The following is an 18320-nucleotide window of genomic DNA, read 5'->3' as shown; positions in this document are numbered from 1 at the left end:
TGTTCACAAGAAAAATAGGATTTGAAACACATTGGCACTCATGAAACTGTTCTGGAAGTGTTTCCTGGCATTCTGGGCACAGAGACTGTCACAAGTTTCTCAGGCCTCATCCAAGCCATCATCTCTGTGAAGGTAGCAAATGACACATAACGTTTACGTGTACATCTGCATCTTACACTGATTTGGAAGGAAAAATCTAGGTAAGTCTCCTCATTTTTCTCTCATGTGCATCTCTGTATTATCAGACACATGACTTTTGTATTCTGTGCTTTTTTTTGTGATGATAAGCATATTTGGGGCAGCTCCTTTAGGTTAAACTGCACAAAATCCTTCCATACAGTTCTTAAATAAATGGCAAAGGCATCTTAATGCACAGCCATTTGAATTTTGTGTAGCCACAGAAAGAGAAAGTAGTGGGGTGAAGCCCAGAGTATGGTCAGAATGCCAAGGGGCAGCTGTGATACAAACCTGACCCTGTGCCTGATCCTCTTGCTGAAACCATATCTTCATACACACAACATTTTCAGATGTTTGGCAGGTGAGGTAGAATTGCTTGAGATGATGGAGCTGCCCAGCTACACCAATGCTGTAAATGGAGCAGCTGAAAAAGGCAGGAAAATGCAACCCCCCGGTCTTGGGGCAAGCTGGCATGACTGTGCCTGCTAATTCTTCATCTTTCATCATGCAAATTCTTCACATCTTCACTTCACAATGTTGTGATATCATTATTGAATCAATTTTTTTAATAGAGAAAATCTTTATGGGAGAAGGAGGAGTAGATGGGAGGGGGCAGCAAGTACTTTGCTGGCTGTGTGCAGGGTTTTAAAAGGTCAGTGGTTCCTGTTGTTGTGCCAGCTAGTTGCTAGGCTGCTGTGGATTTCTGTGCTCCTTTCTGTGACAAAAGGGACCTCGTGATGAGGTGCAAGGTTATAGCTGTGCCTTTTTAGTAACCTCATCCACACCTTTCTGCTGGCTGAGCAGATCAAGTAAGGGAGATGCTTTCAGAAGCAGTTGCTGCTTTTTTTCCATGATTCTCAAAAACAGCTGCTGAAGTAACTGATATGTTATTTAGCCAAACAAATTAAACCTAATGTATTAACTTGGGAAATGGAGCTGCTGTTTTAATGAATGGTCAAGGTATGCTGGGTAGCTGAGGCTTTCTTGGGGATCAGCAAAATTTATTGCCTCCTTCACCTCACTTACATCTTCTTTGAACTCATGTCAAAGAACATCTGCTTAATGCTTGACTGAAAATTACCTAGCAAAGGTTGCAAAGTGCAGAGCTCTTTCATGAGCTTGTGTTTTAGTCCTGCTTTCCTTTAGCCACCTTAAGCAGCAGGAATTTTTATGCCCATCTGAGATGTGTTATAATAGCAACAAGCACTGCCAGTGTGGATTAGGCCTTGCAGTGCTAAAGGTGAAACATAAATGCAGTAAGAGTCTTATTCTGCACCAGAAAGTTTAAGAAAAAGATGCAACATAAGAGCAAAACAAGGCGAGGCTGGGAAGGGGAACATGGTTGCTCAGACAAAGTCTGTGCTTTTTATTCTCAGAGCCCACAGTTAGCGGATAATTAGAAAACCACATCTAGGCAGAAGCCAATGGAGATTTCCAACCTCAATAAAATTACAAGGATGCCATAATAAGTGTTTATTAGCCATTTGTAGCTACAAGAAAGGTAATTATTAAATTTACCTATTAGTTTAGCAGCTATGATAAGCACAGTGCTCTTAGAAATGATCATGAAGTCAAGGAGATGAGGTTTGCACTGATCCTCTATGAGGAGGCTGGTTGGCCCATTTCTATGGTGATCAGGTATTTCTTATAATATGGTTCTTTTTAGTTGCTTGTAACCTCATTAAATGTTTATCTTTCATATGTACCTTGGCAGGCAGGGTTCTGTGAAAATAACAGCAAGTGACCATGTAACAAAATACCTAATCTGTTTGCTTAGCCTGGTGTGTCATCACATTCTTCCCAAGTACATTAATGTACAGCTAAAATGCTAATTAGAATGTAAGACCTAATCTGAACCTTGCCTGGGAAGTTTGGCCCAAGATCTAGGCTGAGGTCCTGGTGCCCAGCTACTGCTGTATGTGCATTGAATTAATTAGGGCTCTGTATGTGAAGATTGTTGGCTCCTCTGAACTATTCTGTGTATATTCCTGCTCATTGAAGGGTTCCTGTTATCCCTTCTGACATTTCTGGAACTTATTGCTCCACACTTAATTACCAGAACTTGAAATGAAAGTGCTGCAAAGGTGCACCTGAACTGCTGAGGATCTCTCTGTGATGCTCATGCAAACTCCACCAAACATTATTAATTTGACTGCCTTGAAATTCTTGCTAAAAATTATATTATCTTTATCAGTGTCCTATTAATTTAGGTGGCTGTCATGGATTTTTTTTCTTATGGGCTATTCAATCCTCAAGGCATTTGAACATAACATATTAAATTGCAATAAATCCACCTCTGAGGCCCTTGTTAGATGCAAAGTGTGGTGGGACATACAATGTGAATCACTGGTACTTGCTCCAGTTGTTCACATGAATTTGGTAGGATAACATAACGGGAGACTTTATTGATAAGTTAGGAAATAATCTCTGTGCCACTCCAGCTTCACACTACATTGCATATCAGCTCTTTTGTGGCTAGGATAGATGCAAACACCCACAAAAGTCCTGAATTTCGTTTTCCATCTAAGTAGACAGGGATATGGTGATGGTCTGTCTCAAACTGTGCTGCCTGATTATTTGAGTATTCACTGATTCAGCATGAAGAATCCTGAAACCACTGCCTCATTCTTCAGAGAACTTGTTGATCCAATATTTGCACATATTTAATAAGACAATTGTTGCTTGGAGCTATACAGGAAGGGATATATAATTGACTGTGTTAGTTAAAAATAATCAGTCATTAGTTCAGTCACTGTACTCAAAATGTAACATAAACCCTGCAAAGTTGTTCAACATCTAGATGGACTCAACACATGAGATATATGGTCTGCTCACAAATGAGCAGCACGTGCTGAAAGGAAAACACAGAACGTGTGCGTCAAGTCCACAGATGTGTCTTCTGTACCAGGTAACCTGCACATTCTAATGCTGAGTGCAGACACTTTCAGCCTCCCTCATAGATTTGGGGAATAATGCTATACTTGCCTACATATGTGCTTTCTTATTTTCCTGCATTAGCCAATCTGTTTTATCTTTTTTACTGTGTTTGTGTCTGAGTTTGTTTCAGTATGCACAGGGGAGGGAAAGAGGGTGAGGGCAAATATACCATCTTGGCACTGTTTTATATTTGTCCTGAAGCAAATAGATAAGGTCAAAAATTGAACTTTAGATTTCAAGCAAAATGTCGGAAAAATGTCGGCTTGTAAAGAGGCAGTGATGTCCTTGGGGTCATGTGGGTACCTGCAGAGGCTTCTCAGAAAGCTCTGCCACTTTTTGCTGTGTATTCAAAAGTCATGTCAGAAAAGGCAAACTGTCCTGGTCTCTGTTCCTGAGCTTTCCTTGATCTTTCACATACTAGAAATTGAATACACCAAAGATGAGTTTTGAAATAGTAATCTCATTTGGATCTCATTTGCACTGTGTGCTTTTGCTAAGCAAGTGTAGGAATGAACTTGCAAAGACTGCATCCAACTGAGACCCTTTAAACTCACACGTGGCATCAGATACCACGTTTGGTACCTGCTTACAAATGCTCGTTTAAACCAGCCATGAATTTGGGTTTGATTGTTGTGAATGACTATGACCATAGCTATATAATCCAAACTGTAGCTATGCCAGATGTTCCATCTGAGATGTGGCCTATTCTTTATGCAAAGAGTGAAGCATTTGTATAATCAGGCAGAGCAAAGCACTTTGTAGTTCTTCTAAAGATCTGTGGAAGCTACAAACAAATCGGGTCATTAGAGATTTATACCTGAGCTCTCTTCTAGATCATTAGTGTGGGTTATTTTTAATAGTACCTCAATGCTGCAGTGAGGATCTCTATTGTGCTAGACTCCACTTAAACATGGAGAATAACAGACCTTTATAATACAATAACTTACAACAAAACCTGTTTGTGGCAATTGAGGAGTAGAGTATAACAGACATCATTAGTACATATTCTAATGCTTATTGTGGGCATTGCTTTGGGCTCTGAATCATTAGGAGGCTTTATACAAGTATTTGTTTATGAATGCATATAAACAAAGCATATTATATGAAGGGAGAAAATAGGACAGTAATTTTTATTTCCAACAGTGTACAGCATTTTTGGCTTAAAGTAAAATGTGTGATTGCTAACAGGCTGACTGGCACAGGGGCAAAAATAAATGATACTTGAGAAATACACAAAGACCTGAAGCAGATATTTAAAGATGGCTTTTTTAGCTTGTGTAAGTGGATAGGGGTATAATATAGTTTTGGCACCCTTTGTGAATATTTTTCTTCACTGATTTTTTCAATGATATTGTTTCAAATATAATTGCCTTAGATCCCTACTTGCAAGCATTGACAAGCACACATTTTGCTGTGAGGTCACAAGTGATTCTCTTCTTTGTCCACTTCCCATTGCAGTTCCAAAATCCTCATATAACAGCTCAGCCACTGGCTCCTGGTCTTCACTCTGTCTTTGAAAACTGCACTTCATTTTCCTGTTTTTAACAGTTATGGACTGACTCATGTTAGCCTCTGGGGCTTGATTGTGCTCTGTATGATCAGCTGCAATTCTTGGGCTTTGAGAACCATGCAGATAGATTAGGATAAGGCTTCTTATACTTTTAAAATCAGCAGTCTCCAAAACCTTTTAAAAGAGTCCACTGATTCTCTTGTGCAGTGTTGTTACAGGTATATTATTTACTGCCTAGTAAAAATACAGCTAAACTGGCAATGTGTTGAGGTTTTTGTTTATTTTGTCATTCCTATTTTCTCCTACTTTGTTCACCTTTAAGTTTGGCAATGTGTATACATTTTCCTGAAATAATTTTGTGGTGGTCTTGAAATCCATCTTCTGAAGTCTTGGTGGAGGCAACTGACAAATACTTCTCAAAGGTTCACCTGTGGTGATAATCAGGGTTGACTCTGAGGTGCCTTGGGTCAGAGAGCTCTGGGCTTTGCAAAACCAAGCTTTGAGCATCACCTGGCTCAGAAGCTTCGTGGACTGAGACTCATGTACATCTGGCATGAGATGGCTTTCATGAGTTGTGCTTCTGAGTAGCTCTGCAGCCCTTGTCTGTACTTAACAGGTAACATTTCTTGGGAAGTCTGTGATTCTTCTCTGTGGGAATGGTGCATATTCAACGTCTGTCATATTAGCTGATATGGAAGCTATTTGAATAGAAGCTGTTTGAGGTTTATCTCCAAGCAAACAGGAAAGCCATCTCAGTTTGATTATCTTGTATGCCTTTGATTCATCCAGGGACTAGGTGTCTGCTGGTGATAGCAAAAACACATTGAGCAAAATGGAGTGTCTTGGGTCCCTCAGCCTCATCAGCCCATCAGTCATGCAGTCACTGATGCAGAGAGGCTAAAGGGCTGTTGGTCCTATGCTGGTGATGACACCCACAGTGTTAGCAAAACTATTACAAAATGCACGACTTAGTTACTCATTGAGGGTCCAGTGAGTGTTCTTTGGTCTCCTGCAGTGTCCTGAAACACTCAGTGTACCTTTGGAGCCCATGCTATGGCCTAGATGCAGACAATATTTTTATTCAACAGGATGGAAGAGGGGGGCAAGCTTACCCTGACCTTCAGTGAATTATCTGAAAATGAAAAGCTCTGAAAATGAAGTCTCTGTGTCCTGCCTGATTACAGCCTTCATCTAAGGCTTGGCTAGTAAGAACGAGAAGGGAATTTCATCATCAAATCTGCTCTGATTTTGCAGTGAATATTCTCCATTCATACACAGGTGAAAAATGTGTTCCTTCAAGTATAGCTACTTGGAATGCAGAATGCAACTGAAAATACAGTTCAGGCCAGGGAATGGGATGAGCAGCAGGATCCCCACTGAAGGTCAGAGATCTGCAGCCATTGCCACTCTTAAAGTGTGACTTGCACCTCTATGTGACAACATCTGCGGAGAAAAACGGTATTGTGCTAAGATGTACTGCTGGGAAAAATTCTCTGAAATAAATGACACTAGGCACGGGGCCAAATTCTGATGGTGCTTGTGCTTCCAATGAATTTTTAAAAACTGCATTTGAAAGAACTCCCCCACTTTTATGGGGTAAAACCAAAGCAGTATTTCCTAGTCCAGCTGTGCAGTTTTAGAGCATGTGATGTATTCTGATTCCCTTTTTGTCTGTTTTCTCTCCCTCTCTCTCCTTTCAGATGGCCAGTTGCCCAGGCACCAGGCAGCCCCGGTGCCCACCCAGCCCGCCGGCTGCAGCCGCCCCCCGCCGCTGAGGCAGAGGAGGGAGGGACCGCCCCAGCCTGCGCAATGGCCCAGCCTGCCGGCCCTCCCGATGGGGGATGGGGATGGATGATCGTTGCTGGCTGCTTCCTCGTCACTATCTGTACTAGGGCTGTGACGAGGTAAAGGGGCTGCTTGGCTTTCTGAATGGTCTGTGGCGTTATTCCCACATTTTCCCCTATTGCCCTCTGCCCTCTCTCCTCCCCCCCCCCCCCCTTTTTTTTTTCTTCCTTAGGAAGAGGATTTAGGATCTCCCCTGATGTCCCCCAGCTGCACAGGTTATTCTGGCTAGCTACAAACCTCTTTCTCACTACATTTTGAAAGGCTTCCTGATAGCTCCAGGAGTGTGGGGATGGCTGAGGTATTATGAGCCCTCCTTGCTTCCTCTGACCTCTGCTCTATCTATTAATAAGCTCCCCTTGACTTGTTCATAATCAAAGGCTTGGACAGGCAGCATTATTTCAGGTTTGGGTGGTTTGGTAGGGGAGGGAGAAAGCATATATGCTTTCTTTGATCCCCTGTATCCCTCTGAACCCACGACTGTGCTCATTTTTACTAGTTACAGTAGGTTTGCTTGGCTCCAGAGTCAAGCAAATTGGAGAAACATATAATTACCCCTCCTCACCTGTTGCAAACATTTCACGTACTATACTCACTGAGAAGGTCTGTGCCTTTATGAGGAGGCCTCCCACTAGATCCTGCTGGTATCCAAAATATGAAGAAAGTAGTTTCTCAAAATTATGCAGAACAGAACTAACAAGGATAGACTGTTGCCTTGTGTAAACATAATTTGTACCTCTGGCATGAGGTGGCTTCCACAGCTGCTGCTGGGTGACTGATGGCAACTGGAGGCAGAGGAGCCTGGTGTGTGTGAACATGGACATTTAAGTTATATTAAGCTGAGAATCAAGCACCCTGGTATGTGAGGAACACTGAGATAGTATTTTGTGTACAGTTAGTAAAAATATAACTAGTGCTTCTCACCTAAATTTTATATTTCTTTTAAAATAAAACTGCTAGGTTGAAGAACCTACAGTCTAGAGTCTTGGAGTCAGCAGCATAAAAGGGGCATGGTAATGTTGATACGTTGTTAGTTCATGTATGCAAATGTACCAATTTCATTTTAACAGCAGAGGTTTCCTAGAGGGTTTAATTCCTTTTTCACGTGTGAAATATTACATCTAAGAAATCATCTAATGACTGGCACATATCTAGAGTATCTACAAGAATTAGGCACCTGTGAGAAAAAAGCTGAACAAAGTGATCATTCGTTGATTCGTTGAAGGAAAACAGAGAGGGAAAAGGGACCTCTTCCTGATTCAGAAACCAAAAAGAAACTATGCATCCTTTTAATCTGTTTCTCTGCAGAGACAGGTAAAACAGTAACACTTTGATAAGCAGAGCAGAGAAACCTTTCCTGGAAGCATTTTAATAAACTGATGGAAGGTCCATGGGCTCCTGCAATGTTTTCTCTGTTCTTGGTGGGGAGTTACTTTTCACTTCCTTTGCACTTGTGCATCCATGAACGCATAGCTATTGGTGGGGTTTGTTCTACAGGTACTGTGCTGGCCCTGCCCTGCCAGTTTGTGCAGATGTGAATGCCACCATTAGCAAGTGACCAGGTCAATGAAGAACTGGGGACCTGGGGCTTTGTGTGTCAGGGAATCAGAATCATGATGCAGCTTACAAATTGCTGGTGATACTTACAACTTAAACCTCATTTCAGTTAAAATACTATGAGCTGGCAGCAGCTAGTGTTGTCCCAGGCAGGTGTTTGGGTTTTTTTTTTTTTCTATCCTGGTCCTCTCAAACCAGGACAGCTATAAAAGTCTAGCAGCAGATATCACAGTGAGAAACATGATAGTGTAATGTTCATAATCTTTCTGAAATAGCTATCTGTCTGAATTAGGTTCTACGTCAGCCTAATTGTCTAATGCCACTGTTGGGATAATATTGGACACTAATTTGTGGTTCGGTTGTTGCCAGTGCAAACCAAAGATTCTTCACCCTAGCCTAGGTGCTTTCCAGTACAGTTGAAATTATTCAGCCTGCCCACATCATTTCATGCCTTGTCCCTCATGCATTAAACTAGCCCTTTATTTCCAATATCCCCTAGAAACTGTTTGGAAAATTCTCCATCTTATTGGGATTTAGGAAAACCACAGATTTGATTTTCCTGGGAGATGGGATTTTAAGGAGAGAACCTTAAAGTGGGTACTCTTTATACCTGAAGAGCGAGACTAATGCTTCCTGTGAGGCAAATATTCCATGTTAAGCAGATTGGTGTTGATGGTTTTTTCCTAGGTGCATCTCCATTTTTTTTGTGGAGTTCCAGGCATACTTTGGACAAGATTATGCCAGAACAGCTTGGATCCACTCCATTGTTGACTGTGCAACGATGCTTTGTGGTGTGTATTACCCTTTTAAGATTTAAGTGGCTCCTTTCTCTTCAGCTCCATCTGTTTTTTAGCATGTTGACAAGTTGGTGGAATCAGCTGGGAAAGATGGATACTGTGGGTTCTCTAGGGTATGATATATCCAAGCTGCTTCTTGCAGCATAGCTGTGCAGGAAGGGAGTGTCTTTGTACTATGGAAAAGAAGCAGAATTTTTTTTGGTCAAATGATCCAAGGCTTCAGACAGGTATTTTTGTTCAGGTTTAGTAGGGAAAAGCTGTGTTTGAGACCTATTAACTGAGCACTTGTTTCTCTTGCCTTGTTTTTGAAACAATATTTGAGACAGCACAGGATGTACATCTTGCCTTCAGATCAGGTCACAGTCATCTTTCTTTTAGCAAACTTAGATATTTACATGTAGTTTTTTCCCCTTCAAAGAAAATTCAATGTTAATAAAAATGACACACATCAGTGTAGCAGTTGTACAAAATTTCTCAAGGGTTTACTTTAAAACTGTAGAGATGTATGCCTACTCCTGTGAAAGAGGCTTGATCCATACGAATTGCTACAAAGGCTTTTGGACACAGCTGGACACACCTGTGTCAGCCAGGTTATATATTGGGGAAAAAGATAAATTGACTGGGGAAAAAGATAACCTTGCCCTGGCATTGCAGGTGGAGGAGAGCAAGAGAGCTGGTGATGACCCACAGTGGTAGAGACAGGATGATCTGAGAGCCATCAATGCTGGAAAGGTGCAGGAGAGGGGTGGAAGCCCTAGAGATGGTCCAACAGACGTGAGAGCTCTTCTGTTTTGGTCTGAATTAAAGCCCACAAGGCCAGGGAGGAGGGAACACCTGAAGGTACTGAAGGCTGAAGTACAAGTTCCAGGTGGGGGAAAGTCTCAGTGTTGGAAGCATGGAGTAATGGACAGCGTGGGCTGTTTCTGTGGCCCCTCTTGACCCCAAAAACTGCAGAGTATCTGTGTCCTGTAATGACTTTGATCTGCTAAACTGACAACTGAGCTACTCTCAAATTCAGTTTTATCCTGACTTTCAGGAAATTTATTTTTAGAAGTTTTTTGGTGCATCACAGCATTGTAATGGGGGAATTCTTGGAGACTACTCTGTCTAGCTGTGATCACAATTTTCTCCTGTTTGCCTACTGCTTCCTTTGTCTTGATGACCATTGCAATGAATTGTGTGTAATGATCTACCATTAACTACCAGCTTTATTTGTTTCTTTGAAGCCCCACTTGGGAGTTTAATCAGTAATCATGTATCCTGCCAAGTTGGTATCATGCTCGGAGGGCTGCTTGCATCTGCTGGACTAATTTTGAGTTCATTCGCCACCAGCCTGGAACATCTCTACTTAACATTAGGAGTTCTTACAGGTAGGAGGCATTCAGCCAGAAAGCAACGTGGAATGTTAAAAATTGCAATCCTTCCTTTTAAGATGTTGTATTGCCACTGCACTGGTCAGTAGAGATACTCAGACCCGTTCCCTTTGTTGTAAAAGAGAGCCTTTGGCTGCTCTTGTGAGGGCTTCAGCACCCAGTGAGACTCATCCAGCACAAATGCAGCACCTTGCAAAAGCATCCCTAGAAGAAATAAAGTTCTAAAGAACTGCTGTTTCTAGTGATACAAAAGATTTCTTTCTTTTTATTTTTTTCCTGTGACTTGGGAGGAGTTTGTTATAATAGGAGTTCTAGACTGCCCCAAAATATTTGCATATTAAAAAAAAGTTTAAATAAAACATAAGAGTAAGTGGGCAGAGAAGCATTGGTACCTCAACTTTCTCCTTATATTTGTGTTGTATTCTATCTGAAAAGCAAACAAGCTGCTGGTGGGCAGTGTTGCTGTAGCAGTTCTTCTATTTTCATTCAGGTATAGTGGTAAAAAAATATCTTTGCTCTGTTCTATCTCCCCGTGTTTGTTGTGCACAGAGGAATTTGGGAGGTGCCTGTGGTCACACTGACATTCCTTCCTCAGTAATACTGACCTGGTAGCCAGGGTGATATAAGCCCTTGTACTTGGTCCCCTGCTGTTTAGTAACAAGTTGGTGGATTTACTGCAGTTCACATGCTGCCAACAGCTTATTTGTTAAAAAAAAAAGAAAAAAAATCCTTATTGTAGTGCATGTCGCTCCTGTATTACAATGTTAATCTTTGACAAATGTGTTCATAATAAATAAAAAGGCTCCTTGTGGCTCAATAGACTGTGCCACATACCATGCTAAATGCCACTGAGGCTTCCTTAGCGAGAACTGCTGTGAATATTGAGGTGGAAAAGCAGTTTCACTCTGCACATGGAGATGTCAGAAACAATTCTATAAGCAGTGGACTTCTAGTCTGTGAGGACTGATTAATAGAGAGGTGAACTGTTGGTAAAGACTGGAGGTAGTGCCCCAACACAGAGAGGGGATGGATGCATAACTGTTGAAGGTCTAAATCTGTAAAAGCTGCAGGACTTGAAACTGTCAAGAGTGAGGTAACAATGAGTAGCAGAGTTTCTTCTGAGATATGAAAATATTTTCATCCCCAAACTGAATTTCCACTCTTCATGGAAGCCTTATTAGCTGCATTTGGGAACTGTTTCCCTCTGCCAAGTCACTTAAAAATAGATGGTATGTACACCAGTAGAGCATGACTTTCACAGTTCTCAAGTGATGATTTCTATGGCTCAGGGCTGCTCCTCTGGCTCTGCTGACTACACAGATCTGACCCCAGAGAAGCCTGGCCGGCTTCTCCCTCACCTCCTGAGGGGTGCAGGGTGTTCAGCCACCACCTGGGGTCCCCCTAATCCACGGATCCCCTCCTGGCAGCCTTTGAGGAGGACATGGCAAACTGGTTAATGTGCCAAGTGATGACCTCCTCCACTGACAAGTTGTGACAGCAGCAGCGGGGACCATTTTACCCTCAATATAGGACATGCTCCAACACCCTACTCTGGAACTAGTTTCTGTGGCTGATTTGGAAATATGTGTTTTAATGTTACAGCAAGCATTTGGTGATTAAAATCTGCTCTCTGGCTCTGCAGCAGAGACCACAATCTTTTTGCCAGTCCAAGAGATGGATCTTACTTTTTTGCTAAATTGGTTGTACCTTTGTTTTGCAAGTCTTTTGCCCATTCTTTACTTTTAGACAGTTATTTAAAATGGCCAGGAGTCCAAGAAGAAGAGTTTGTTTAGCTGACTAAAAAAGGTTTATTTTAGAATGTTAGTAACAGAGACAAACTCTTTGTACTGTGTTTTGGAGACCTGAAAATAAATGTTCAGACAAAACACGAAGAGGTGCCTCATCAGGACAGTATGCCCAGTGCCAGCATCTGTGCAGACCCTGGGGCAAGATCTCATCTTGCATCTAGGAGAGGCTGACACACCATTTGTCTGAATGTGTGATTGCCTCCTTGTTATTGATTGTCTTGTCATTAAGGGAACCCATCACTTCTTTTTGGCTCTTTTTATAGAGGATTAATGATGATCCATTGAGTTTGTCAAGTCAGTGACCCTGATAATGGGAGAAAGGATTCATTTTGATTTCTTTTCACACTGTGACTAGGTTGTTTGATACAGAATTAGAAGAAACTTTCTATTAATTTCTGCTAATGAAAATAGGTTATGTGTTTTAATTTAATGTGTTCTATATCTTGTGCTTAGTATTAAACCATCTGCACTGTGCTTTCTGTTCTAGGACTTGGGTTTGCACTCTGTTATTCTCCAGCCATTGCGATGGTGGGCAAGTATTTCAACAAAAGAAAAGCGCTGGCATATGGAATAGCAATGTCAGGAAGTGGAATCGGTACCTTCATTCTGGCCCCTGTGGTCCAGCTTTTAATTGAGCAGTTTTCCTGGCGTGGAGCTTTACTCATCCTGGGAGGTTTTGTTTTAAACCTTTGTGTCTGCGGTGCCTTGATGCGGCCTATTGCTCTTAAGGAGGACCATAAAACTGCTCCTGAGGTTCTTGAACAGGATTACATCCCCGAAGTACAGAAACGAGACTTAAAGCGAGTGTCCCTCTGTTCACCTTTAATCAAGGCGTGGTCTCACAAATGTCTGTGCTACTGTTCATGGAAGGAATATGACTTTTTACTCATGCCAGGCTTCATGGTGCTGGCAGTGTCAGTTTTATTTATGGCATATGGCTGTAGCCCTCTTTTTGTCTACCTAGTGCCTTATGCTTTGAGCGTTGGAGTGAGTCATCACCAGGCTGCCTTCCTCATGTCCATTCTTGGTGTGATAGACATCATTGGTAATGTCACCTTTGGATGGCTAACAGACACAAGGTAATGGCTCATGGCTAAGAAAGTGTAAGCTTTAGGTGGTAGGAGGTTGGATGCAAGTGAGGCATAATATACATAGAAGTTAATACTGGACGTTTTCTGTAGCATGTGTAACTTTAGGGAAAAAAAACAACCAACCAACACATAGTCTAACTTTCAGAAATGCTTACTCCTCAATGGTTTTGTCTCTTCTGAATATGTTTGGGTTTATTGGTTTAATTTCTTCCTTTTTCCTGAAGAAGCAATGTCTTTGTGCAAAGCTCTTGCATTTGCCAGTGCAAATGTAATCACCTATCTGAAGTACGTTGAGCATGATCCTCTGTTCCTATTTTCTAGTGTATCTCACTCTTTCCTCTGCCTTTTCATCTTTTTTGTGCTGCTGGGAGGCACAGAAGTTACTGAACAGGGTCAAGGGTCTGGACCAACACTCAGGAGGAGTTATATAGATTGTTACACAGTTTCCAGTACGTAAGAACTTGCCACACTTTGCTAACTCGCTTCACTCCAAACATCTCTTTGCAATATCTGAAACATCAGCAGAGACTGTCTAAATTAAGAAGGATTTTTATTCTAAAGGACACATTCTTTGTGCTTATTTAGTTTGTGGTAAAAATCAGTTACTGGTCTTCTGGGGCAGGAAGAAAGGAAATTGCCATATCACTTAACTCATGCTGACTCCAGAGTTTAAGGGCTGATGCAAAGGACAACAGCTAAGATGGGTATCCTGTAATATTCTTTCCATAGTATTGGGACCACTTGGCTGATCTGCGATGTAAAACCTGGGAGAATATTTCTCTGAACATTGAAACTTCAGAGGGCTGCAGAATCCTGGCAGCAGAGCAGCTCCCCTCTCTAGAAGCAGCCCCAAGAACACCACAGACAGAATGGGCTGCTGCTTACCAGACATTGCTGCTGCTGGGGGTGGGCAGCTTTCCCTACCTTCTCAGGACTGAGCTTTACATCTTGAAGACTTTATTAGAAAATGGTCTTCAGTGTGAGCTATATGAAAGAGAGAGACTGAAGTGCTGCTTAGCAGGGCATAGAATCTGGGATACTCTGTCCAGTGGTAATCTTATTCTTTTCTGCAGGTGTCTGAAGAAGCATCGGCACTTCTGCTACCTTTTTGCTGTGGGAATGGATGGCCTCTGTTGTCTTTTCCTGCCAGTTCTCCAAAACTTCCCCTCTCTTGTGCCTTTCTCATTTATGTTTGGCTACTTTGATGGAGCATATGTAACACTGATCCCTGTTGTGACAGCAGACGTAGTGGGAACTTCTTCCTTATCATCAGCGCTGGGTGTTGTGTATTTTCTGCATGCCGTACCATATCTAGTAAGCCCACCCGTTGCAGGTGAGTTCACAAATGACTTTCTTATAATCTTATCACTACTTGATATTAACCTATTGGAGTGATCTAAAAGGAGAGGAGGGACAGCAAATGTACATTAAATGTGGATGTAACCCCTGAGCACAGAAGTAACGCACCTAGACCTTCCCAAGACTTTAGATCCCACTTAAATTCATCTTGGTGTGATGATTTCTGCATATACAGTAAGTTGAACTTTAAAAAAAAAAACCTCATGAGTTTGAAATAGGTCTTCTAAGGGCTTTTACATCACTGCCTCATGTAGTTCAGAAATCATGCAAGTAAAAGGAAAAAATTTTCCCTGTGAAGTTACATGTTTTGAAAATGTATGTTTCATTCCAAGTGAGTTTCATTCCAAGGTTAATGTGGAGGACTAGATCTTTTAATCTCCAAACTGATTTGAACAGGTGGGTGAGTCAGCTTCACTACTGTTTGGTCACAATGCCATCACTGTAGTATCTAACCATCATTTTCCACGTCTGTTTCATTACAGTGAAGTAAGGATGAGAGCTGTATTCCTATTATCCTTTAGAAAGAACTTGACACAGTTTCAAACATTGTGAAAAGTCAAAGGTCTTTTCAAACGGCTGTGTATATATGTATCTCCCATATTTTGTCTGCTCTTCACATCAATTCCAAATGAACCTCTGCTTTCGAAGCTTTGCATTTAATTTTCCAAAGAAAAAAATACTGTGGAACAGAATTTTTTTAAAGTGTTGCGTGAGTTTAGGGCTTAGCTCTCTGGGTTTTGCTCTCTGAGGATCTCTCATAATTTAATACAGACATAATTTAATCCCAGAGCTCTCTAAGTGTGTCTAGAGACTGACAGTTAACTCTATTCACTTGAAAGATGTTTATTTAGTATTGTGGTGCTGACTGATGTGCCTTTTCTCATGGGTTTGACTTTCAAACAAAAGCCCATAAAAATCTTATCTGCTTTCTGTGGAAAAATCCCTCCCTGTCGCAGAATGAAAAAAAAATAGTGATGGTGATGTAAAATGGTATTGTTTGATTGTATTTATATGCAATTATAACCCCAGCTCATTACAGGATTTGTAAATTATGGGAATTCTGGTGGATCTTGAAAAACTCAAGATTTTTTTTTTCCCTGCAGGTTGGCTTGTGGACACAACTGGCAGCTATACTGCATCATTCCTCCTGTGTGGATTTTCTATGATATTTAGTTCAACATTATTGTGCTTTGCAAGACTAGCAAAGAAAATCAAAAGAATGCATTTGAGGTCACTTACCACTGATACGGGCATGAAACAGCACATCTGGACAAACGGAGCAATAGCTTATTCTGTCACAGCAGAATTAGACCAAAAGGACATAGAATTTTTGGCTGTGGATGCAAACAGCTACAGCAGCAGATAACAAGTGCTGTCAAGATTCAGTACAGCACAGCCATGACTGAGACAGAGGTGACTCTATAGTGTTAGCTCTGTTGAAGATATTACTCCTGTGAACCAAGTCATCTCTCAATTAAATTTTTCTGTTGTATTTTAGTTGGCTAATATCTACATACAGCAACAATAATACCAAACTAATAATGTAACAGAAGAAAGCTAGACTGAAAAAAGTTTGTAGGTACAAATGTTCACGGATTTATTTGAAATGTAATATGTCAGCTCCACAGGTAATCTAAAGTATTTGGTTACAATAAAGTAATAATAATAATAAAAACCTATAAAGTAATTAGTCGCCAAAACTTGAACAATAAATTTTAAGTTATTTCAATAATTAATTAAAAAATGTTTTTTTCATGTCCTGGTCTATTATGTTTCAATGGACTAATCACACATACAACCAAAACTCTCCACATTTATCAGCCTATATTAAAGTATTTGCTAGTAACTGTTTTAAATGCTGAATACATTTTTAAAGAAAAATCTGACATACTGAAAAATGTGATTTCTGCTGAAATTATCTCTGGAACAGTTATAATTTTTACAGTGTGCCAAATTTTTTACATGCATTGCAATTTCATTCCAAACGTGGTTTTAGACCCATTTCCCCAATTCCCTACAGCGAAATTTTGAGGTGGTTGCTGCTGTTTTTCCTGGGTATCTTGAAAGCTTGGATTTCTAAACATTGCCATTCCAGATATGATCCTCAAGCTGATCCTTGTCTGGGAGGATGGGAGAGATACTGCTATCTGAAGTGAAGTAAATTTGTGCCAGGAGACTTGGTATACTGACAGACAAACCTGCTTTAGCTGCATTAGTTGGAAGGAGCCTGAAGGTAGCCCAGGGGACCAGAGGAGAAGCTCATGTGCTTCCAAATACAGGGCCTCTTCCTCCTGTAAAATCAGCAGCTGTTGAAGAAATTTAGAGTCTGTGCAAGCAGATGACAGAGACTGCCCTCCTGCTTCGTATGCTGTTAGTAAAGAGGATGTTCACTTCTTCTGTTGTTGCTTCTTTGTATTGCAGTGGCAAGTCAGTTTCTTTTGAATACAGGAGATGGATCTGCAGATGGCACAAATTACTCCATGCCAACTGAAGAGCTGATCAGGTCACCTGGCTAGAACAGAAAAGCCATGATTTGCCAATGGTTTCCTGCTACTTTGTGTGAAGAATATACCATGGCTGCTTTACAGAAGCTCTGTGTGAATGTTGCTCATGGCAGATATTACTGATACGATGGGATGTTTCTGCTTTTCCAGAGTGCAACTGTTGTCAGCAACAGAGGAACTTCACGTTCTGCAACGCAAATAATTTCTGTGTTTTGATGCTGTATAAAGCTACATTCTGTTCTTGAGCAAACTAGTCAAGCAAACAAGTCACCTGAACTACTGTGTAGTGAATATTTTTGTATTGCCACAACAATTCCTTCTTTGCTTTCTCAGGTACTACAAATTTATATGAGAAGGCAGAGCTTGTTTAAATCAAGCTGCAGCAGTACTACACAGTCAGGCCAAGGGCTAAGTCAGCTCTTAGCTGAGTTCACCTCAATAAAGGAAACCAGGAAACCTTCCTTTATGTGAGTATTCCAGTACTGTTCCCAGTAATTTAGATGGTGCTTTTGGTTCATGAATTAACAGTTCCTGAAGTGTTACCTTCATTCCTTTTTTTTTTTTTTTTTTTTTTTTTTTTAATTGCGCCGCAAGCGCAGGCTCCAGTGATGTAATGTATTCACACTCGGGCACGAATGAGAGGTGTTCAGCTTCTCTGTGGTTCTGTTTTTTCCCTCTGCCCTTGGGCACTGTCGAACGCGCCTTTCCTCCTGATCGCCTCCCTCTGTGGCCGGGCCAGGCGATGCAGCAGCACCCCCCTGTGGGAACCAGCATCTCTCCTCCTTTACGAGACATGATAGGTAAGGACTGGATGGCAGGGCTTGCACAGAGCATCCCCGGGTAGTGCTGGGGGCCAGTGTCATCTCCCATAGCCTGAAGAAGGTAAGGTACATAAATGGTTTTTTTGCATCAATACGTCCCACAGTCAATTTCTTTCCTGTGAAGAAGATTGAGCCACTCCAAGTCTTCATGAAAATTCAACCTCATTTTCTTCACAAAATACTTCATATTACTTTATTTATTAATATTTTATTATTCTAAAAATTACTTCACTTCTCCTTATCTCTGCAAGTTGTTTCATTTTGGTTTGTTTTTTTTTTTGTTTGTTTGCTTTGTTTTCCCAGGAAAGGGGCAGGAAAGGCTTCAGAGGGAAGGTGTAGAAAGAGTAGGGATGTACTACCACGGCTTCAGAAATCTGCACCACTTCTTTCTCAAACTCCTTCCTGCTGCCCTCCTTGTCCTCATGAGGGTTTGGATGGAAACAGTGCTGACAATAAAGCCTTAAGACTGAGAAGGGCAGGGATGTTGCCTAACATACCCTTTTGCCCAGTCACAAGGTCCTGTCTTCAACTGTATTGCTGTTCC

The 18320-nt window shown here is 41.3% G+C and overlaps 1 protein-coding gene across 2 annotated transcripts in view; it reads left to right on the top strand.

The window, feature by feature from the left end:
* SLC16A12 (solute carrier family 16 member 12) overlaps nucleotides 1-16353 on the top strand; it is a 28437-nt gene extending 12084 nt beyond the window's left edge. The window contains exons 2-7 of one of the 2 annotated variants that reach the window (XM_030452841.1): nucleotides 6325-6528; nucleotides 8711-8814; nucleotides 10047-10190; nucleotides 12489-13080; nucleotides 14166-14425; nucleotides 15555-16353. In XM_030452841.1, the coding sequence (XP_030308701.1) occupies nucleotides 6325-6528; nucleotides 8711-8814; nucleotides 10047-10190; nucleotides 12489-13080; nucleotides 14166-14425; nucleotides 15555-15817 (1567 nt within the window). In that variant the 3' untranslated portion in view covers nucleotides 15818-16353. The remainder of the gene's footprint in view (nucleotides 1-6324; nucleotides 6529-8710; nucleotides 8815-10046; nucleotides 10191-12488; nucleotides 13081-14165; nucleotides 14426-15554) is intronic. The other variant, XM_030452842.1, reaches the window with a different exon arrangement.
* Nucleotides 16354-18320: the final 1967 nt, after the last annotated feature.

The sequence above is a fragment of the Calypte anna genome, chromosome 6 (genome assembly GCF_003957555.1).
Source record: "Calypte anna isolate BGI_N300 chromosome 6, bCalAnn1_v1.p, whole genome shotgun sequence".
Classification (NCBI taxonomy): domain Eukaryota; kingdom Metazoa; phylum Chordata; class Aves; order Apodiformes; family Trochilidae; genus Calypte; species Calypte anna.
Note: the sequence above shows the minus strand (reverse complement) of the source record. Positions and strands in the feature narration are given on the sequence as shown.